The 24570-nt window shown below is 45.1% G+C and overlaps 1 protein-coding gene across 1 annotated transcript in view; it reads left to right on the top strand.

Annotated features, from left to right (window-relative positions):
• The window catches only part of LOC144481864 (uncharacterized), a 61474-nt gene that overhangs the window by 26017 nt on the left and 10887 nt on the right, over positions 1-24570 (top strand). The window contains 2 exon segments of the mRNA XM_078201011.1: positions 14165-14597; positions 21143-21400. Of these exon segments, the coding sequence (XP_078057137.1) occupies positions 14165-14597; positions 21143-21400 (691 nt within the window).

Below are 24570 nucleotides of genomic sequence, written 5' to 3'. Positions count from 1 at the left end.
CTGACTGGGAAATGGACCTCCAACCAATTGGGGCGCAGGAGGGGGTGACTGGAGCTGATGGTAATGTGACCCCTGGGGTTCAGTGTACCTGCGTCCAAAGTGGAGAGGAACAGGGTACAGAGGAGCTGAAGAGAAACCATTTGTGTCCAGAACATTGTGAACATCCTTTCACTCTGGTTGTCTTTGATCGTCGGGTCATTTCCTGTTTGTTTTAACTATGTTCTGTTTCATTAATAAACTTTTATCAGTAAAAATATTTGATTGTTCTGGACTTTTCCTGATGAGATTGATGCACTTAAGGGAAAGTGGATCAGAGGTGTTAGCAAGCTCTTTAACAGAGTGAGTCCCTCTAAGGTAATTGGCAAAGGAGCCAGAGGGGGAGATGAGATTTTATTTTTGACTCAGCGGTGTTAGAAAATGGGGTTCAGGGAGTCAATTAACCCTTTTTCCCCTTTTCCCAAACTCTGAAATGATTCACAGTGATCACCTTTATTGGGGACAGTGGTTAGATTTTATTCAGTATCAATAAGAGCTGACACAGTCTAATGTCTGAGCAGTCGTATCAAAGTGCATCAGCATTACCATTACACTCTGGGTAGAAGAATCATCTCCATGGAAATGCTCCCTGCTCTGTCCCAGATGCCATGGCACCAGTCAATGCAATATGTAAATAGAAACATAGAAAACTACAGCACAAAACAGGCCCTTCGGCCCCACAAGTTGTGCCGAACATATCCCCACCTTTTAGGCCTACCTATAACCCTCCATCCTATTAAGTCCCATGTACTCATCCAGGAGTCTCTTAAAAGACCCTATTGAGTTTGCCTCCACCACCACTGATGGCAGCCGATTCCACTCGCCCACCACCCTCTGTGTGAAAAACTTCCCCCTAACATTTCCCCTGTACCTACCCCCCAGGACCTTAAACCTGTGTCCTCTCGTAGCAGCCATTTCCACCCTGGGAAAAAGCCTCCGAGAGTCCACCTGATCTATGCCTCTCAACATCCCATACACCTCCATTAGGTCTCCTCTCATCCTACGTCTCTCCAAGGAGAAAAGACCTAATGGCCATGAATGCTCAAGAACAGCTTCTTCGCTGCTGCTGAATGGACCTACCTCATATTAAGTTGACCTTTCTCTACACCCTAGCTATGACTGTAACACTACATTCTGCACTCTCTCGTTTCCTTCTCTATGAACGGTATGCTTTGTATAGGGCGCAATAAACAATACTTTTCACTGTATACTAATACGTGTGACAATAATAAATCAAATCAAATCAAATCAAAAATCCAACATCTTCTTGTACAATTTCACCGGATTTAGGGTAAGACACTCAGCCACTTAAGAAATGTAAAATACTGGCCATGCGATTGAGGTAGAAGCTAAAATACCATGATTAAACCTTAAAAAGATAATTATTTTAAAAATCCAATTTAGAAAATCATAATGGAGACACTTAACAACATTTTGCAAATACAAATCAGGGTCAGGCCAGTTGTTCAGTAGATATGTGTCAGGTTTCTGTTAAAAACACAGATGCACCTCATTAAACATTACCTAACTTTTTAAGAGGTTTCCAAAAGTGATGTGAAATAGAAGAGTAGTTCTCACTCGCTCAATTGATTTTGCTAATTGTTGGCACTGGGGAATGATCCACAATGCAGTCTTTAGCGGAGCAATGAATGACAAACTGCATCTTTAAGATTTCTACAGTAATTTGCACTTGTGTGAAATCCTAAAGTTGTGGCCAGGTTCAGAGGAATAATAAGGGCAAACACTGACAGTTCATCATCAAAAACCCACAAATTCCGGATAAATGATGGGATAAAAAAAGCCCTCACTGTGAAAACCTTAAACATGCATCTTTTGGACAACGTTCACCATTATGACTTCACTGGCTTCAGGATCTTCAGGATTTTAGGAGTGAGAGGAATCTTGCAATTGCATTCTCTCGTTCACTGCTCTGCTACAGGTTGTGCTGTTGACCTCCAGACCCCCACCCACACCCCACCAGAGGGACAATTAGCGAAACCATTTGATCGAACAATCTTCCTTTCTTGTTTTCATCACACTGTTAGAAACCCCATAAAAAGTTATGCCTAAGAACATAGATAGAACATAGAACAGTACAGCACAGAACAGGCCCTTTGGCCCATGATGTTGTGCCGAGCTTTATCTGAAACCAAGATCAAGCTATCCCACTCCCTATCATCCTGGTGTGCTCCATGTCCCTATCCAATAACCGCTTAAATGTTCCTAAAGTGTCTGACTCCACTATCACTGCAGGCAGTCCATTCCACACCCCAACCACTCTCTGCGTAAAGAACCTACCTCTGATATCCTTCCTATATCTCCCACCATGAACCCTATAGTTATGCCCCCTTGTAATAGCTCCATCCACCCGAGGAAATAGTCTTTGAACGTTCACTCTATCTATCCCCTTCATCATTTTATAAACCTCTATTAAGTCTCCCCTCAGCCTCCTCCGCTCCAGAGAGAACAGCCCTAGCTCCCTCAACCTTTCCTCATAAGACCTACCCTCCAAACCAGGCAGCATCCTGGTAAATCTCCTCTGCACTCTTTCCAGCGCTTCCACATCTTTCTTATAGTGAGGTGACCAGAATACTCCAAATGTGGTCTCACCAAGGTCCTGTACAGTTGCAGCATAACCCCACGGCTCTTAAACTCCAACCCCCTGTTCATAAAAGCTAACACACTATAGGCCTTCTTCACAGCTCTATCCACTTGAGTGGCAACCTTTAGAGATCTGTGGATATGGATCCCAAGATCTCTCTGTTCCTCCACAGTCTTCAGAACCCTACCTTTGACCCTGTAATCCACATTTAAATTAGTCCTACCAAAATGAATCACCTCACATTTATCAGGGTTAAACTCCATTTGCCATTTTTCAGCCCAGCTTTGCATCCTATCTATGTCTCTTTGCAGCCTACAACAGCCCTCCACCTCATCCACTACTCCACCAATCTTGGTGTCATCAGCAAATTTACTGATCCACCCTTCAGCCCCCTCCTCTAAGTCATTAATAAAAATCACAAAGAGCAAAGGACCAAGCACCAGAGGACCAGATTTCCCCTGCGGCACTCCGCTAGCAACCTGCCTCCAATCCGAAAATTTTCCATCCACCACCACCCTTTGTCTTCGATCAGATAGCCAGTTACCTATCCAATCTGCCAACTTTCCCTCCATCCCACACCTCCTTACTTTCAAAGAACAAAGAACAATACAGCACAGGAACAGGCCCTTCGGCCCTCCAAGCCCGCGCCGCTCCCCGGTCCATGATTGAATCCTGAATCCAGGATCCCCGCCCAATTTTCCAGCCTATCTACATACCAATATCCTATCCACCGAGCTGTACCTCACAGCTACGATGCTTTGTTCATCACAACCTATTAACTTACCCCCACCCCCCCATTCCAGACCATGTGATCTCCAGGGAGAGGCGAAAACCCAGAGTGAAAAACCCCAGGGCCAATATGGGGAAAAAAAATCTGGGAAATTCCTCTCCGACCCCCTGAGGCGATCGAAACGAGTCCAGGAGATCACAATGGCCCCGATCGGAAAATGCTTCCCAACCCTAGTCATTTCCACTTCCACGAACACCATATGAATTTCCTGCCCCCGAGACAGGTTCCCAACTATCCGCAGTCTCACTCTGTACTGGCACCAGCAAGATGATCATAGAATGAAGCCTTGAAACGAGAAACCAGGAACAATTAGCCCGCGCCGCTCCCTGGTCCAAACTAGACCACTCTTTTGTATCCCTCCATTCCCACTCCGTTCATATAGCTGTCTAGATAAGTCTTAAACGTTCCCAGTGTGTCCGCCTCCACCACCTTGCCCGGCAACACATTCCAGGCCCCCACGACCCTCTGTGTGAAATATGTCCTTCTGATATCTGTGTTAAACCTCCCCCCCTTCACATTGAACCTATGACCCCTCGTGAACGTCACCACCGACCCGGGGAAAAGCTTCCCACCGTTCACCCTATCTATGCCTTTCATAATTTTATACACCTCTATTAAGTCTCCCCTCATCCTCCGTCTTTCCAAGGAGAACAACCCCAGTTTCCCCAATCTCTCCTCATAACCAAGCCCCTCCATACCAGGCAACATCCTGGTAAACCTCCTCTGTACTCTCTCCAAAGCCTCCACGTCCTTCTGGTAGTGTGGCGACCAGAACTGGACGCAGTATTCCAAATGCGGCCGAACCAACGTTCTATACATCTGCAACATCAGACCCCAACTTTTATACTCTATGCCCCGTCCTATAAAGGCAAGCATGCCATATGCCTTCTTCACCACCTTCTCCACCTGTGACGTCACCTTCAAAGATCTGTGGACTTGCACACCCAGGTCCCTCTGCGTCTCTACACCCTTTATGGTTCTTCCATTTATCGTGTAGCTCCTCCCTACATTATTCCCACCAAAATGCATCACTTCGCATTTATCAGGATTGAACTCCATCTGCCATTTCCTTGCCCAAATTTCCAGCCTATCTATATCCTTCTGTAGCCTCTGACAATGTTCCTCACTATCTGCAAGTCCTGCCAGTTTTGTGTCGTCCGCAAACTTACTGATCACCCCAGTTACTCCTTCTTCCAGATCATTTATATAAATCACAAACAGCAGAGGTCCCAATACAGAGCCCTGCGGTACACCACTAGTCACAGGCCTCCAGCCGGAAAAAGACCCTTCCACTACCACCCTCTGTCTTCTATGACCAAGCCAGTTCTCCACCCATCTAGCCACCTCCCCCTTTATCCCATGGGATCCAACCTTTTTCACTAGCCTACCATGAGGGACTTTGTCAAATGCTTTACTAAAATCTCGACAAATCTCTGTGCTCGGGGAACCCCTTCTTATACTTTTTTAGATCACAAAGTCGATGTAGACTGATTTAACCCAATCATTGTCAAGCCAACATTTAAAAGAACCAATTACAGAATCATAGAACATAGAACAGTACAGCACAGAACAGGCCCTTCGGCCCACGATGTTGTGCCGAGCTTTATCTGAAACCAAGATCAAGCTATCCCACTCCCTATCATCCTGGTGTGTTCCATGTGCCTATCCAATAACCGCTTAAATGTTTCTAAAGTGTCTGACTCCACTATCACTGCAGGCAGTCCATTCCACACCCCAACCACTCTCTGCGTAAAGAACCTACCTCTGATATCCTTCCTATATCTCCCACCATGAACCCTATAGTTATGCCCCCTTGTAATAGCTCCATCCACCCGAGGAAATAGTCTTTGAATCATTGAACCATTGGTACCCGCCCAGCCCACGTCAAACTCTCAAACAATTGTCTTCCCATGCTCTGTCCCGGGACAGGGAGTCACATTCCCATGCCAAGTAGTGAAAACATGGTGGCTTTGACACCCATGTGTCGTCTAGGATTCAAGGCACTCCTTGTTATCTCTGTCCTCTGGGAGCTGTTTATCTTTGTGTTCCCACAAGTCGTCTGTTCTCAGTTCTGATAGATTTCTGCTGAAATCTGGCCCCTTTTACACCTTTTCGATTAATAAAACATTTGATCAATTCAGATCCAAACCACAATTTCCCATCCTGTCGCCTGTCAACCATCCTTACCCAGAGCGTGATCACAACAGGAATAAAAACAGGAGAAGTGTAAAAATCAAATGCAAAATCAATGCACAGCCAGTCATAGAATTTAATTTAATGTTCACCAATTAGCAAGAAAACACGAAATCGGGGGTCCCGCAGGATTATTACAGTCCACACCTTGAGGGGGAGGAGAACTCTCTGACCCTTCACTGAATTTCACTCCGTTATTTTCCAGTTCTGTTCTAGCCCCGACTTGGGTGACATCTACTTGATCTTTTCTTCTCAAAGAACAAAGAAAATTACAGCACAGGAACAGGCCCTTCGGCCCTCCAAGCCTGCACCGACCATGCTACCCGACTGAACCAAAACCCCCTCCCCTTCTGGGAACCATATCCCTCCATTCCCATCCTATTCATGTATTTGTCCAGACGCCCCTTAAAAGTCACTGTTGTATCTGCTTCCACTACCTCCCCTGGCAGCGAGTTCCAGGCACCCACCACCCTCTGTGTAAAGAAACTTGCCTCATACATCTCCTTCAAACCTTGCCCCTCGCACCTTAAACCTATGCCCCATCGTAATTGACTCTTCCACCCTGGGAAAAAGTTTCTGACTATCCACTCTGTCCATGCCCCTCATAATCTTGTAGACTTCTATCAGGTCCCCCCTCAACCTCTGTCGTTCCAGTGAGAACAAACAAAGTTTCTTCAACCTCTCCTCATAGCTAATGCCCTCCATACCAAGGAATATCCTGGTAAATCTTTTCTGTACCCTCTCCAAAGCCTCCACATCCTTCTGGTAGTGTGGCGACCAGAATTGAACACTATATTCTAAGTGCGGCCTAACTAAGGTTCTATTAAGCTGCAACATGACTTGCCAATTTTTAAAATCAATGCCCCAGCCGATGAAGGCAAGCATGCCGTATGCCTTCTTAACTACCTTCTCTATCTGCGTTGCCACTTTCAGTGACCTGTGTACCTGAACATCTCTCTGCCTATCAATACTCTTCAGGGTTCTGCCATTTACTGTATATTTCCTATCTGTATTAGACCTTCCAAAATGCATTACCTCACACTTGTCCGGATTAAAGTCCATCTACCATCTCTCCGCCCAGTCTCCAACTGATCTATATCCTGCTGTATCCTCTGATGGTCCTCATCACTATCTGCAAATCCACCAACCTTTGTCATCCGCAAACGTACTAATCAAACCAGTTACATTTTCCTCCAAATCATTTATATATGTTACAAACAGCAAAGGTCCCAGCACTGATCCCTGAGGAATGCCACTAGTCACATCCCTCCATTCAGAAACGTACCCTTCCACTGCTACCTTCTGTCTTCTTTGACCAAGCCAGTTCTGTATCCACCTTGCCAGTTCACCTCTGATCCCATGCGACTTCACCACCTGCACCAGTCTGCCATGAGGGACCTTGTCAAAGGCCTTACTGAAGTCCATGTAGACAACACCCACTGCCCTACCCTCATCAATCATCTTTGTCACTTCCTCGAAAAACTCGATCAAGTTCTCCTTGAAGCAGCACTGTGAATTCTAGGTTACTAATACGTCAGGGCAGATACTTCAAGCAACAGACCAAGCATGGATGTTGAAGATTCTCCAGCCCTCTCTTTATTCCTAACCAACTTGTGAACAGTTCTTACTCAGTATTATTTCTCCCAAGCCCTTAATTGTCCCAATTTATAATATCTGTTTTACTTTAATTTTCCTCACTTTGTGAGCATATGCAGTGTGTTTATTTGGATCCTGATTGCTTTGAACTCAGTTTCTCTGGAGTGTGTATCAATGCCTTGATGGTGTCACAATGTTGTCTCAATCCCCTGGCCACATTAACCATTTCATCTCCTGCTGTGTCTCAAGTAGCTGTGTGTGTTTGGGACCCGCTCTTCACTCCATCTCATAACGAATTTAGGCTTGCTATTTTTCATATGCAGCAAATGCACACTCACTCTGGTGTCCCAAAATCATGTCACTTATTCTTAACTCTCAGATATTGCTGATGAAATGATCAAAGTGAGCGTCTGTCTTTCTTATCTTCCCCTGTTATGCTGCTGATATTTCATGTAATGGCCGGGCTTTCAAATGTGGATTTCTTTTGAACAAAGTTCATACACAAGGATGTAATTATCTCCAAGAGAAAGTGATCAACTTATTCACCCATCTACACATTCCAGACTTTCACTAGACTGTAGTTGGATTCCAGATTGATATATTCCATTCTACCACACCTAAGGTGAGTTATTCAAATCCTTTATTGTCCAGGACAAAATATTCACAATATATTTAAAACAGAAATTAAACATTCCCATTTGATTTCAGGTATTAACATTGTAGCAGTGTTTTCAGAGACTATGTATTAAGCTGGCTTTCGTGTGAGGGATTTCCGTTCTTAATTATGGCTCAGCTAACACAAAGACTCGCGGACTCAGTATTCTGGTAAAAGACGCATCTTTATTTTCCAAGCTTGGCCAATGTACAAGGGAGAGAGATTTGTGGCAGTTCCAAACCTGCTCTGAGATTGCATCACTCTCAGTTCTACAATTATACAATTTTCGAAAGTCATTTGCCAACCCCTTTCTCACCCCAGCTGGGTATGAGCCAATCATTATTGGTGTTGATTATTTACCTTGGCCAATAACATTTACCCTCTGACAGCATGGGACTACGTGACCAGTTTGTGGCTTTCTCACAGTCTCCTGACACTTTCCAGGCATCCTTATCTGGTGCAATGCGTATTCGATTCGTTGTCTGGGACTCCTGTTGTGTCCGTCGTTATCTGATTCATTAGGACTGTCTGGCCCTTGATAAGGGTTGTTATTTCCTTTGCTCAGTCGCTGTACTGTTCTTGGAAATGTGGTTCTTTTTACTTAGCTATGTCCCATCATGCCTGAAGTGCACTGTGTTGTTAGCCAAGGTATATGCTTTTAATACGGAATGCGTTTTCAAAAATACATGCCTAAGTTCTTTAACAGTGGCTATGGGTGCCCCTATGCAAGCAGTATTTTTGGGCACTTTGTAACTTCTCTATAATCTATTCATTCTGATCAAATCTACACTGATCTGTTAGTTTTTAATCCCAAGTTATTCTAAATTCCCTCTTACAAACATATTCTGTAAGTTTGTTCTTTCTTGTCAATGTTAGGCTGTGGTTGTTCTCCTTGGAGCAAGGGAGGTTGAGGGGAGATTTGATAGAGGTGAACAAGATTCTGACAGGCTTAGATAAGGTGGACAAAGAAAAGCGGTTCCCATTAGCTGATGGGACAAGGACGAGGGGGGTCACAGATTCAAGGTTTTGGGTCAGAGATGCAGGGGGGGATGTGAGGAAGAAGATTTTGATGCAGCGAATGGTAATGACCTGGAACTCGCTGCCTACAAGGGTGGAGGAAGTGGAGACAATAAACAATTAGAAAGGAGACTGGAGGGGCATTTAGAGAGTTCCAAACAGAAATGCTGACTAAATATCTCTGAAGTTTCTCACACCCTGTCACTCTGTGACCCTTGTGGAATTTGAAACCAGGTATTTGCAAAAAGGCTCAAAGAGCATCAGCCCACTGGAAGCAAAGTCATGGGACCAGACAGTCCAGCAGAAACAAACCCTCTGCCCCTCCCCATTGACCAACTGTGAGAATGAACAAAATGCGGTCCTGGATGTAATTGAGAGCAGAAACAATAACAGCAGAATCCAACCCCTGGGATCACTCGTGAACTCACTGGTGTCTCAGAAGGTGAGATGAAACTCTGAATCCCTCCCCACATTGAGAGCAGGTGAATGGCCTCTCCCTGGTGTGTCCGCAGGTGGGATGACTGAGTGAATCTCTTCTCACACTGAGAGCAGGTGAATGACCTCTCCCTAATGTGAACTGGTGTCTCTGCAGACTGGATAACTGATTGAATCCCTTCTCACACTGAGAGCAGGTGAACGGTCGCTCACTAGTGTGAAGTCACTGGTGTGAGCACAGACTGGATACGTGAGTGAATTCCTCCCCGCACTGAGAGCAGGTGAAAGGCCTTTCCCCAGTGTGAATTCGCTGGTGCCTCGACAGACTGAACAACTGATTGAATCCCTTCCCACACTGAGAGCAGCTGAATGGTCTCTTCCCAGTGTGAACTCGCTGGTATGTCCACAAGTGGGATAACTGAGTGAATCCCGTCTCACACTGAGAGCAGGTGAACGGTCGCTCACTAGTGTGAAGTCACTGGTGTGAGCACAGACTGGATACGTGAGTGAATTCCTCCCCGCACTGAGAGCAGGTGAAAGGCCTTTCCCCAGTGTGAATTCGCTGGTGCCTCGACAGACTGAACAACTGATTGAATCCCTTCCCACACTGAGAGCAGCTGAATGGTCTCTTCCCAGTGTGAACTCGCTGGTATGTCCACAAGTGGGATAACTGAGTGAATCCCGTCTCATACTGAGAGCAGGTGAATGGCTCTCGCCAGTGTGAACTCGCTGGTGTGTCCACAAGCTGGATAGATCAGTGAATCCCTTCCCACACTGAGAGCAGGTGGACAGCCTCTCCTCTGTGTGAACTCGCTGGAGAGACAGCAAGTTGGATGCCTGAGTGAATCCCTCCCCACACTGAGAGCAGTTGAATGGTCTCTCCCCTGTGTAATCTCGCTGGTGTCTCTACAGGTCGGATAACTGAGTGACTCCCTCCCCACACTGAGAGCAGAATACACGCCGCTCCCCAATGTGGCTGTGCCAATGAGCTTCCAGCAGAGATGGGTATCTGTATCTCTTCCCACAGTCTGCACATTTCCATAGTTTCTCCATGGTGCAGGTTTCCTTGCCTCTCTCTTGGGTGGACAATCAGTTGAAGCCTTGTCCACACATAGAACACGAGTACAATCTCTCCCACTGTGAATGGTGGAATATTTATTCAGGATGTGTAGTTGATTAAAAATCTTTAGTCAGTGCACTGGAACACTGTCCCTCGAGTGCGGCAGTGTGCTATTGCTTTTCCAGTCACACTGACATTTGAAATCTTTTCAAATTGACAAACCGGACAATGATTTCTCCTTCTGGATTCAAAGGCTGATGACATTCATGTCCAAAGGAATATGACTCTGTCAGATCTAGACAAGATGTGGAGATGCCGGCGTTGGACTGGGGTAAACACAGTAAGAAGTTTAACAACACCAGGTTAAAGTCCAACAGGTTTATTTGGTAGCAAAAGCCACACAAGCTTTCGGAGCCTTAAGCCTCCGAAAGCTTGTGTGGCTTTTGCTACCAAATAAACCTGTTGGACTTTAGCCTGGTGTTGTTAAAGATCTCGACAAGACATTTGAGATTTCGGCCTGTGATTTGTTTTTCAATGTCCTGTAAAACGAGTTTACAAAAGTCATCACTACATGATAGAAATTTAGAACAAACAATTCTAGTTTCTGTGGAACATTCTTTCCTCGCTCATTCCCCCAAAGCTGTAAATCTCCATCCCACACACTCTCCCTCCATTTTCACTCTGCTGTAACTAATATTCACCCTCCCAATTCTCCTGAAGGTGCTGAATCAGGCAGATTGACAGATCCACGCTCACTGCTCTTTGTTCTGGACACAGAGACCATAACAAATAGGAACTGCAGTTGCCCATTTGGCCCATAGAGCCTTTTAAACAATTTAGCATGATTATTGGCTCATCTACCTCAGCATCATTCTCCCCACACTAAACCCATATCCCTTGATATCTTCAATATTTAGAAACCAATCAATCTCTCTCCTGAAAATAATTGATGACTGAGGCTCCACAGTCCTCAGGAGTTGAGAATTCCAAAGCTTCACCACATCCTTGAGTTAAGAAATCTCTCCTCATGTTAGCTTTGTTTTCATTTTCCTGTCTGTTCCTCACAACCCTTGACACCCTTGTCAGTTAAAAATCTGTCTAACTCATCCTGGAATATATTCAATGATCCTCAGCTTCAATTGGTAACTGTGGAAGAGAAATCCAAAAGACTAATAGCCCTTTGAGGGAAGAGATCTCGGGAAATATATAATGTAGCTAAAGTACCATGCTGTAAGTCTATAGATTCTATTTCAAATGACATGGATGGGCACTTGAAGGAAATCAACTTTCAGGGGAACGCGGTATAGAAGAGGAATGGGACTGGATTGTTCTACAGAGAGTTGGCATGGACTCGAGTCCGAATAAGGTTCCTTCTGTGCTATAATGACTCTCTGACGGGAAATGTATAACACAGCTACAGCATGATATTACAAGACTAGAAATGATAATTGTACTTTATTACAGAACCATAAATAATATAATTAATCTGTACCGTACAGCAACACTAGACATATCTCTGTCCTATATTAATTTCCTGTTCCCTCAAATGTCAGCCATTTCCTGGGGAAACCAGCCCTTTAATTGTGAACTTTAGGAAAGCGACCATCCTTTTAGCCAGACAAATAAATGTGTCAAGCTGAGGGAGCGAAGGAGGTCAATGTCTTAAAGAGAGAGAGGGAGAGACCTGCACACTGGAACCCGGAGACGTCACCACGGAGCAGTGTGATTCCTATTGGCTGATTCAGTTAGGGCTCCATTGTGACGTCACAATTCCGAGGTTGGCCAATGAGCGTCAGACAAAAACTTCCTCCTCTGTGCAACATCTGGGGGGCCTGGTGAAACGCGCCATTTACCGGTCCAGGCAGCGGGCGATCGAGGGGGCCGTCCATCCTGACTGTCTTCCCCTCTACCGCGGCTACGTTCGCGGCCAGGTGTCCCTGGAGAGGGAGCATGCGGTGTCCACGGGCGCGGTTGACGCCTTCCGCGCCCGCTGGGCACCGCAGGGGTTGGGGTGCATCATTGACCCTAATAATCACATTTTAATTTGATGTTTTTAAGTTTCCTTTGTACTTTGATTTCTGTTCGGGCTGTTCCCCCTCCTTTTTGGGGAGCTGCCCCTTTTACTTTGTCCTGATTTAATCTGAGTTCGTTTATTTGGTTTGACCTCAAAAGAGGGCAACATCTGGGGGAAAATCAGTGTTTCTCTCTTTCCATTTCTTTTCTCATTCTGGGGGAAATTGGGGACTTGCAGCAACTGAAGGGAAAGGAAGTGAATCTAGGCAGGGTGCAGACTCTGGAAAGGTTGGCCTCTGGCTTCTCCTCTTAAAGACATTGGCATCCTTTGCTCCCTCAGCTTAACACATTTATTTATCTGACTTGAAAGGATGGTCTCTTTCCTAATGTTCACAATTAAAGGGCTGGTTTCCCCAAGAGATGGCTGACATTTAAGGGGACAGTAAATTAATATAGGACGGAGATATGTTTAGCGTTATTATGTGATACAGATTAGCTATATTATTTATGGTTTTGTAATAAAGTGCATTTATTATTATTTCTAGTCTTGCAATATAATGCTGTAGCTGTGTTATGCATTTCCAGTCATAGAGTCATTACAGCACAGAAGGAATCTATTCAGTAACTTGAGTCCATGCCAACTCTGTAGAACAATCCAATCCCATTCCCCTTCTCTACCCCCGTTCCCCTAAAAGTTGATTTCCTTCAAGTGCCCATCAAGTTTCATTTTTAAATGGAATCCTTGGACTTATAATATGGTACTGTAGCTACGTTATGTATTTCCAGATATCACTTCCCTCAGAGGGTTGTTTGTCTTTTGGATTTCTCTTGCACAGGGACCACTGGAGGCTGAGGATCACTGAATATATTCCAGGATGAGTTGGTCAGATTTTTGACTGACAAGGGTGTCGAGAGTTATGGGGAACAGACAGGAAAATGAAAACAAAACTAAGATGAGGAGAGATTCCTTCACTCAAGGATGTGGTGAAGCTTTGGAATTCTCAAAGCCTGAGGCCTATGGAGCTTCAGACATCGAGTATTTTCAGGAGAGAGATTGATTGGTTTCGAGATGTTGAAGATATCAAGGGATATGGGTTTAGTGTGGGGAGAATGATGCTGAGGTAAATGAGCCAATGATCACATTGAATGATTTAAAAGGCTCTATGGGCCAAATTGCTGACTGCAGCTCCTATTTGTTATGGACTCTGTATCCAGGACAGGAAGCAGTGAGCATGGATCTGTCAACCAGCCTGAATCAGCACCTTCAGGAGGATTGGGAGGGTGAATATTAGATACAGCAGAGTGAGGATGGAGGGAGCGTGTGTGGGATTTACAGCTTTTGGGGAATGAGAGAGGAGAGAATGTTCCATAGAAACTAGAATTGTCTGTTTTTATTTCTTTCCTGGATTGACTGTGATGACTTTTGTAAGCTTGTTTTACAGGATATTGAAAGAGGAATCACAGGCAGAAATCTCAAACATCACGTTTAGATCTGAGAGAGTCATGTTCCTTGGGACCTGAATATTACCGGACTTTGAATCTAGAAAGATAAATGATTGTCCAGTCTGTCGATTTAAAAAGATTTCGAACATCAGTGTGACTGGAGAAGCACTAACACACTGCCACACGCGAGTGAGAGTGTTCCAGCGCACTGACTAAAGAGCTTAGACAATTACACAGCCTGAAAAAATATAACACCATTCAGAGGAGGGAGAGACTGTACTCGTGTTCTGTGTGTGGACGAGGTTTCAACTGATTGTCCACCAGGGAGAGGCAAGGACATCTGCACCATGGAGAATCCAAGGAAATGTGCGGATTGTGGGAAGAGATACAAATCCACATCTCTGCTGGACGCTCATCGGCGCAGACACGCTGGGGAGAGGCCGTTCCTCTGTTTTCAGTGTGGGAAGGGATTTAGTCGGTTATCCAGTCTGCAGACACTCCAGCAAGTTCACACTGGAGAGAGACCATTCACCTGCTCTCAGTCTGGGAAGAGATTCTGTGATTCATCCCACCTGCAGCGACACCAGCGAGTCAACACTGGGGAGAAACCATTCATCTACTCCCAGTGTGGGATGAGATTTGGTCATGAATCCACTCTGCAGAGACACCAGCGAGTTCACACTGCGGAGAAGCCATTCACCTGCCCTCAGTGTGGAAAGGGATTCAGAGGAGTTTTATCCCAACTGCAAAATCACCGGTGAGTTCACGAGTGATTCCAGGGGTTGGATTCTGCTGTTATTGTTTCTGCTCTCGGTTACATCCAGGACTGCATTTTGTTCATTCTGACAGCTGGTCAATGGGGAGGGTCGGAGGGTTTCTTTCTGCTGGACTGGCCGGTCTCACGACTTTGCCTCCAGTGGCCTGATTCTCTTCGAAGCTTGTTGTGAATACCTGGTTTCAAATTTCACAAGGATCACAGAGTGACAGGGTGTGAGGAAGTTGAGAGATATTTAGTCAGCATTTCTGTTTGGAACCCTCCAAGTGACCAGCCAATTTCCTTTGTAATTGTTTATTGTCTCCGCTTCCTCCACCCTCGTAGGCAGCGAGTTCCAGGTCAGTACCATTCACTGCATCAAAATATTCAGCCTCACATTCCCCCCGCCCCCACGCTGCTCCCCACTACATCTCTGACCCAAAACCTTAAACCTGTGTCTCCCTCGTCCTTGTCCCATCAGCTAATGGGACGCTTTTCTTTGTCCACCTTATCTAAACCTGTCAGAATCTTGTCCACCTCTATCAAATCTCCCCTCAACCTTCTTTGCTCCAAGGTGCACAACCCCAGCCTGACATCGACAATAAAGAACAAACTTACAGAAGATGTCAGTACCTGATATCCAATGGGAATGTTGAATTACTGTTTTCAATATATTGTCCTGGACAATAAAGGAATTGGAATAACTCATCTTGGGTGTGGTTGAATGGAACAGAACAATCCACCTACGTTTCAGTGAAAGACTGGAATATGTAGATGGAATGAATAAGTTGATCGATTTCTCTTGGAAATATTTACATCCTTGTCCATGAAATTTGTTTAGAAGGAATCCACATTTGAAAGCCCGGTCACTACATGAAATATCAGCATCATAACAGGGGGAGATAAGAAAGACAGACACTCACTTTGATCTTTTCATCAGCACATCTGAGAGTTAAGAATATGTGACATTGTGGGATATCAGAGTGAGTGTACAGATGTGATTTGTTACATGTGAAAAATAGCAAGCCTGAATTCATGGTGAGATGGAGTGAAGAGCGGGTCCCAAACATGCACAGCTACTTGAGACACAGCAGGAGATGAAATGGTTAATGTGGCCAGGGGAATGAGACAACATTGTGACTCCATCAAGGCATTGATACACACTCCAGAGAGAAACTGAGTTCAAAACAATCAGGATCCAATTAAATACACTGCACATGGACACAAATTGAGGACAATGAAGGTAAAATGTGGAATGTTATAGTTAGGGACAAGTAAGGTCTTGGGGGAAATAATACTGAGTAAGAATTGCCCACAAGGGGTAAAAAGAAAGCTGGAGAATCTTTCACATCCATGCTTTATCTGTTCCTTGAAGCATCTGTCCTTATGTACTCGTAGCCTAGAAGTCATGGCGCTCCTTCAGGAGAAGAAAAGATCGAGTCGATGTTACCCCAGGAGGGGCCAGAACAGAACTGGAAAGTAACGGAGTGAAATTGAGTGAGGGGTCAGAGAGAGAGTTGTCCTCCCTCCCAAGGTGTGGACTGTAAGACCCCCTACTTTGGGTTGTTTTTTTCAGACTATTGTTGCTGAAAATAGCAGATTAATTAAAAAGATGGGTTGCAAAAGGATATAATCCAAACGCTTCTGAGAATAATCAAAAGATATAGTGGAGGAATCAGAATAAGCACAAATCAGAGATGGCTATGGTTGTTTTAGCCGCGACCATGAGGAATTAGAAACCATAGAAAATTACAGCTCAGAAACAGGCCTTTTGGCCCTTCTTGTCTGTGCCGAACCATTTTTTGCCTAGTCCCACTGACCTGCACTTGGACCATATCCCTCCACACCCCTCTCATCCATGCACCCATCCAAGTTTTTCTTAAATGTTAAAAGTGACCCCGCATTTACCACTTTAGCCGGCAGCTCATTCCACACTCCCACCACTCTCTGCGTGAAGATGCCCCCCCTAATATTCCCTTTAAACTTTTCTCCTTTCACCCTTAACCCATGCCCTCTGGTTTTTTTCTCCCCTAGCCTCAGCGGAAAAAGCCTGCTTGCATTCACTCTATCTATACCCATCAAAATCTTATACATCTCTATCAAATCTCCCCTCAATCTTCTACGCTCCAGGGAATAAAGTCCCAACCTATTCAATCTCTCTCTGTAACTCAGCTTCTCAAGTCCCGGCAACATCCTTGTGAACCTTCCTGTAACTAGGTGACCAAAACTGTACACAATACTCCAAATTCGGCCTCACCAATGCCTTATATAACCTTGATGTGGAGATGCCGGCGTTGGACTGGGGTAAACACAGTAAGAAGTTTAACAACACCAGGTTAAAGTCCAACAGGTTTATTTGGTAGCAAAAGCCACACAAGCTTTCGGAGCTCTAAGCCCCTTCTTCAGGTGAGTGGGAATTCTGTTCACAAACAGAGCTTATAAAGACACAGACTCAATTTACATGAATAATGGTTGGAATGCGAATACTTACAACTAATCAAGTCTTTAAGAAACAAAACAATGTGAGTGGAGAGAGCATCAAGACAGGCTAAAAAGATGTGTATTGTCTCCAGACAAGACAGCCAGTGAAACTCTGCAGGTCCACGCAACTGTGGGAGTTACAAATAGTGTGACATGTCACACTATTTGTAACTCCCACAGTTGCGTGGACCTGCAGAGTTTCACTGGCTGTCTTGTCTGGAGACAATACACATCTTTTTAGCCTGTCTTGATGCTCTCTCCACTCACATTGTTTTGTTTCTTAAAGACTTGATTAGTTGTAAGTATTCGCATTCCAACCATTATTCATGTAAATTGAGTCTGTGTCTTTATAAGCTCTGTTTGTGAACAGAATTCCCACTCACCTGAAGAAGGGGCTTAGAGCTCCGAAAGCTTGTGTGGCTTTTGCTACCAAATAAACCTGTTGGACTTTAACCTGGTGTTGTTAAACTTCTTATTATATAACCTTACCATAACACTCCAACTTTTATACTCGATACTCCGATTTATAAAGGCCAATGTACCAAAGGCACTCTTTACGACCCTATCCAGCTGTGACGTCACTTTTAGGGAATTCTGTACCTGTATTCCCTGATCCCTCTGTTCAACTGCACTCTTCAGAGTCCTACCATTTACCCTGTACGTTCTTCTTTGGTTTGTCCTTCTAAAGTGCAATATCTCACACTTGTCTGCGTTAAATTCCATTTGCCATTTTTCAGCCCATTTTTCTAGTTGGTCCAAATCCCTCTGCAAGCTTTGAAAACCTTCCTCACTGTCCACTACACCTCCAATCTTTGTATCATCAGCAAACTTGCTGATCCAATTGACCACATTATCATCCAGATCATTGATATAGATGACAAACAACAATGGACCCAACACCGATCCCTGCGGCACACCACTAGTCACAGGCCTCCACTCAGAGAAGCAATCCTCCACAACCACTCTCTGGCTTCTTCCATTGAGCCAGTGTCTGATCCAATTTACTACCTCCCCATGTATACCTAGCGACTGAACCTTCCTAACTAACCTCCCATGAGGGACCTTGTCAAAGGCCTTGCTGAAATCCAGGTAGACAACATCCACCGCCTTCCCTTCATCCACTTTCCTGGTAACCTCCTCGAAAAACTCTAATAGATTGGTCAAACATGACCTACCACGCACAAAGCCATGTTGACTCTCCCTAATAAGTCCCTGTCTATCCAAATATTTGTAGATCCTATCCCTTATCACACCTTCCAATAACTTGCCCACCACCGACGTCAAACTTACTGGCCAATAATTTCCCGGATTTCTTTTGGAACCTTTTTTAAACAACGGAACAACATGAGCCACCCTCCAATCATCCGGCACCTCCCCCGTGAATGCTGACATTTTAAATATGTCTGCCAGGGCCCCTGCAAGTTCAACACTAGCTTCCCTCAAGGTCCGTGGGAATACCCTGTCCGGTCCTGGGGATTTATCCACTCTGATTTGCCTCAAGACAGTGAGCACCTCCTCCCCTTTAATCTGTAAAGGTTCCATGGCCTCCCTACCAGTTTGCCCTATTTCTGTAGACTCCATGCCCGTTTCCTCAGTAAATACGGATGCAAAAAACCCATTTAGTATCTCCCCCATCTCTTTTGGTTCCATACACAGTCTGCCACTCTGGTCTTCAAGAGGACCAATTTTATCCCTCACTATCCTTTTGCTCCTAACATACCTATAGAAGCTCTTTGGATTTTCCTTCACTCTGTCTGCCAAAGCAACCTCATGTCTTCTTTTAGCCCTCCTGATTTCCCTCTTAAGTAGCTGGTGTTAAAAGATGAAAAAGAGACAAAAGTGAATTGAGGGGGAAAGGATGAGGAAACCCCTGAGCAAGAAACGCTTGAGCGGGAAATCAATCGGAAGAAGAAGTTTTTAAATTCACAGCAGAGGAACTTCATAAATTGTTAGGTTCAAATTGTCAATTAGCACCTGAGAGTCTGATGGTGATATGGATGCTCCGATCTATGTCGAGGCAGAACTCGGAGGACAGAACTGTATCATGTTAATTGATACAGAGGCAACTATATCACAAACATACTTGAAGTTACCAACTACTGATCAAACAATAGAATTACATTGAGTTACTGGCAGAGATAAAATCGCACTGCTCAGTATACCAACAATTTTAGAGATAGAAGGAAGGGAGGAAAAAATTCAAATTTGAATATGTCCAAACAGAGAGGGGAATATTTTGGGAATGGATTTATTAGAACAATTGGGTGCAGTAATTGACACTAAAGCTGGAAACATTACGTGGTGCGAGACATACAAACAGAGTAGATGGGGACAGAAAAAGAGTTGTAATATCTCTTGGGTGGCAACCCTCAATGTAAATTGGGAAGAAGGAACAATTTGGGAAAAGCTAGCCACACGATATCCTCAGGTCTGGCCTAGAACTAAACGTGACTGTGGAAGATTAGATGTACAACCAGTAGAAATCCCAGGGGAAGTCCATTTCCCCTCACATTCCCCTTCCCAGGGGAAGTCCGTCCCCCTTTAAAACCAGAAGTCATGGAGGCAGTCAAGGATATTGTGGCCCAGTTAGAAATGCAAAAGGTGGTCACAAAGACATCATCATCAACAAATTCACCTGTGTGGCCAGTAAGGAAAATAGATGGAAACTACAGGTTGATGATGGACTATACCTCTTTAAATAGGTATGGAAATCAGGAGCACCCTATTGTAGCAAATCCAGCGAACATTTTGAACACAATAGGCACAAAACAAGCAATTTTCACTGTACTGGACATTGCAAATGAATTCTGATCAATCCCTATAGCAAGGAAACTTCAATTCAAGTTTTCTTTCGCAATCGTCAGCCAACAGTATACCTGGACCCGTTTGCCACAAGGATTTCATAACAGTCCAGCCATTTTTCACAAACATATGTAGATGACATCTTAATTGCATCGGACAGTCCTAGGACACATTATCTGGCACTACACACAGTGATCCAGGTAATACAAGAAGCAGGTCTCATGGTTAACCCTAGTGAGGCTCAGTTAAGACAGGAACAAGTGGCATACTTGGGACACATGATTTCAGAGGGAAGAAAATAAATCCCTGAAGACTGGAAAAGAGCTATGCTGAATATGCCAAGTCCAGTAACTGTGAAAGGAGTGAGACATGTATTGGGATTGTTCAATTATTGCAGTAATTTTGTAGACGACTATGCAGTGCTGGCACAGTCATTACAGGATAGTCAAATGAGGTAGTATTAGTAGAGAGAAAGTGGGGTGGGGAGAAAAGGAAACCCAAGCTTATCAGATTTAAGATCAGCTATGGTCAAAAGCCTCAGCTTTAGGTCTACCTGACCTGAGCAAACCCTTTCAAATCTTTTGTCAAGAAAATGATGGAATTCAAGCAGCGGTAGTGACTCAGAGGCATGGAGGTAAGTTGAGACCAGTGGGATATTATTCAGCACATCTAGACTCAATGGTTAGAAGCATGCATCGATGTCTGAAAGCTTTAGTCTGTACCTCACGGGCAATAAGTGTCTCTGAACCTCTGACACTGATGGGGAAAATAATTCTCCATAGTCCTCACAGTATAATACTGGAGGCAGGCAGATTGAAAGGGGTATCAGATGGCAGAAGTTCAAACTGGGAGGCAAATCTTTTACCTGGAGACAGACATGTAGAAATAAGTAGGGATGTGAGGGAGAATCCAGCAGGAGGACAAATAGTGCCAGGAACTGAACACGAGTGTGTAGCGGAAATTAATGAGGAAGCAAGTGAATATATATCGCAGGAACAACTGACAGGTGAGGGAGTGATCAATCTCTATGTGGATGAAGCTAGGAAAATCACAGATGGCACACTCCGCGCAGCATGGGCAGTGGTAAATGATGAAGGAACAGTAGTAGTAGGTGAACAGATTCCAGGGAGAATATCAGCACAGGTCGCAGAGCTAATAACTTTAACTAAAGTGTTAACAGGGAGTGCAGGGAAGAGAGTTAACATCTGTACAGATAGCAGATAAGCATTTGATGTGATCCATGATTGTATGAGTGCATGGAAAAGGCGGGGATTCATTTCCTCAACTGGGAGACACATACAACATGAAAACCTAAAGAAAGATCTGATTCAGGCAGCACACATCCCCGCAGAAGCAGCAGTCATTAAAATACAGGCCCACAAAAGAATTTGCACAAAGGCACAAGAAGGGAATAGCAGAGCAGATAAAGTGGCAAAGAAACCATTGGAACAAAATTTGGCAGGAAAGCAGACAGCAGACATAGCAGTAATACAAACCGAAGAAAGTTCTGGCATAGATGTAAGGTGAGTGCAGGCACAGGCCTCAGAAGAAGAGAAGCAACAGTGGAAAAGGTTTGAAGGTCAGAACGGGCGAGATGGGGTATGGTGAAGAGACGGGAAAAGAATAGCTCCAGAGGCCATTCAAACAGACCCCAATGAAAATATACTATGGAGCAGCCCAAACCACAGAGACACGATGATCAAATTAGTTGGAAACTGCTGGCGGTGGAATGGGATGGGAAGAATGATTGTCAAATTCTGCCAAAGATGTCTTCAATGTGCTCAAGTAAAACCAGGGCACCATTGTAATGTTAAGATGGGAAATCAACCGAGGCCTGAAGGACCGTGGGAGAATTTACAGATGGACTTTACCGGGCCTCTACCAAGAGTGATAGAGAAAAGTTATTTTCTGGTAATCATAGATCAATTCACTAGATGGGTAGAAGCATTATCCTTCAGGGAAACCAAAGCTCAAACTGTACCTTTAATATTGACAAATGGAATAATCCCACGATGGGGTATGCCCCTCCAATTAGACTCAGATCAAGGAACTCATTTCACGGGAGAAGTACTGAAAGCAGTGTGCAGAATTTTCAGGATCAAACAGAAATTTCACGTACTCTATCATCCACAAAGTTCAAGAATGGTAGAACGCATGAACAAAACATTATAAAACAGTCTAGCCAAAGCCATCCTGGATGAGGGAAATAATTGGGTACAAGCTTTACCTACAATATTGTTACGACAGAGAGCCGCCCCATCTCGGGGGTCAGTGTTAACTGCATTTGAATTGATGACAGGAAGGGTCTCGCAGAAGGTGTTATTACGAGGAGTGGGAAATTAGTGATAGGGAGAGAAGCAGTATTCAGGTGCATGAGGGTCTTAGTACCTCGTTTGCATTCCCTCAAAAAGCAATTAATTACGCAGTAACTGCACAAGGATTGGATGAAATTAGCAGAAGAAGGCAATCTCAAACTGGCTGTGCCAAGAAATAAAGTAATGGTTCAGTTAATGTCAGACTAAAAGGGACTAAGTACCAAATGGGAGGGGCCATTTGAAGCAATCATAGCCGGGGAAACATGTGCACTTAACAGTACGGCCCTAACTGGAGACACTGGACACAGCTAAAACCTTATCTGGGAGAGCATGCAACCAAAGCAGAAGGAACTCAGACAGCTGCTGAACCTTAAGCAAGAACTGCAATAGCATTAGGTTAAGAAGAAATGAATTGGACCGATGACAAAATTATCATGTGGAAATATAAGAGAAGCTGTAGTTAAATTAACGTTATAATCAATATGTAAACAAATAATTTATTGAGTTCCTAAAGAGGCCTTAGGGCCTTGTTGCTGACAATTATAGGACCGTATGCACACAAGAATAAGAAGAAAATATGAAGAATGAATTTGAAGAGAGAAAAACAAGATTGACAACCAACAATCAAGCCGTCACAGGGTGCCAAGCCGGAACTATTAAAAGATAAATATGCAGGATTGTAGCGCGGTTGTGTAAAGTATATATTTTTGTTCAACACTTAACAAGCAGTACAGGACACATATCGATAAAGTGGCTGTGTTTCATTCTCACTCTTTGTTAAAGAACCTGCCAACCCCTCTCACACACTTTTCCTAAAGTGCAGGAGGGGAGGGAGGAGGGTCGGGGAGAGGAGGGAGGGGGAGAGGGGAGGGGGAGGGGAGGGGGAGGGGAGGGGGAGGGGAGGGGGAGGGGAGGGGAGGGGGAGGGGAGGGGGAGGGGAGGGGAGGGGGAGGGGAGGGGGAGGGGAGGGGGAGGGGAGGGGGAGGGGAGAGGAGGGAGAGGGGAGGGAGGGAGGGAGGGAGGGAGAGGGGAGGGGAGGGGGTGGAGGGAGAGGGGAGGGGGGGAGGGAGGGAGAGGGGAGGGAGAGGGGAGGGGGAGAGGGGAGGGGAGGGGGAGGGGAGGGAGAGGGCTGGGAGGAAAAGGAGAGGGGGTGGAAAGGGAGAGGGGTGAGAGTGGAGGGGGGGGTGGGGGAGGCGAGGAAGAGACGTGGAGGGGGGGGGCGGAGGGCGGAACCTCTGTTTCTCTCTGTATTTTCCTCTCTCATCATTTCCCTCTCTCTGTCCCTCAGCATGTCACTCTTTCTCTGTCACTGCTTTTTTTCTCCCCCCCTCTCTCTCTCCCTTCTTTCTCGCTTTCATACACTCTGCAACTGTTTTGGTCCTTCTGTCTCTCTACTTCTCTATATTTTTCTTCCTCTTTCCCTTTCTTTCTCTCTCTCTGTCTTTCTCCATCTCTTAAACCTGCCTCTGTCACTCTCTCTCTCTCTCTTTCTCTTTGTTTCGCTATACCCGTGTCTCTGTCAATCTCTTTCCTGCTGTGTCTCTCCCACAATTGCTGTTTCTATTAATCTGTCTGTCCTCCATCTTTCTATTTGCATCTCCTCCAATAGTTGCCTCTCTCTCATTCTCTGTGTTTTCTCTTTGCCTGTCTCACTATCTCTCGGTCTCTTACAACTGTCTCTTTTTCTCCTTCCTCACTAGCTGTTTCCTGTATTTCTCTCTCTTTCTTTCTTCCTCACACAGTCTCTCCCCCTCTCCTGTCTTTCTCTATCCCTCTCTCCCTGTTTTGCTGACTGACTGGATCTGTGTGTGTATGTGTGTGTGTGTGTGTGTGTGTGCGCGTGTGTGTGTCTGTCTGTCTCTCTCCCCAGCCCGCTCTTTGGCCCCATCAATGATGCCCTCTCTAGCTGTCTTTCTCCCTCTTCCCTCCCTCCGCTCTCCCTCTGACTCTCTCTCTCTCTCTGTCTGTCTCTCCCACTTTCCCCGAATCTCTGTCTGTCTCCATCCCTCCTAAAATTCTGGTTCCCCAACCTCGTCTCTGGTGACCCCTCCCTCTCTGGTCTCACTCCTCTTATCCCCACTCCTCCCTCTCTGATCCCTGCAGCACCCTCCCTCTCTGATCCCTGAAGTAGCCTCCCTCTCCCCACCCCCTCACTCACTCCTCCACCCCTCCCTCTCTGGTCCCCTGTCTTTCTATGTCCTTCTCTGTTTCGTTCAGCCTGGAGTCCCAAGGAGATTGAAGGTTAATCTCTCAGTGCCCCTGATCAGGAGGAGGAGGGAGTGTCGGCTAAAGATTAAAGCCTTTTAACTGACATTTAAGAATCCTCCAATGAGTTTGCTGGAAGGTGTGCCCCTGTCCAATCAATATGAAGGAGCAGG

This window comes from Mustelus asterias, chromosome X (genome assembly GCF_964213995.1).
Source record: "Mustelus asterias chromosome X, sMusAst1.hap1.1, whole genome shotgun sequence".
NCBI lineage: Eukaryota > Metazoa > Chordata > Chondrichthyes > Carcharhiniformes > Triakidae > Mustelus > Mustelus asterias.
The sequence above is the reverse complement of the archived record's forward strand: the minus strand, read 5'-3'. Positions and strand labels throughout refer to the sequence as shown.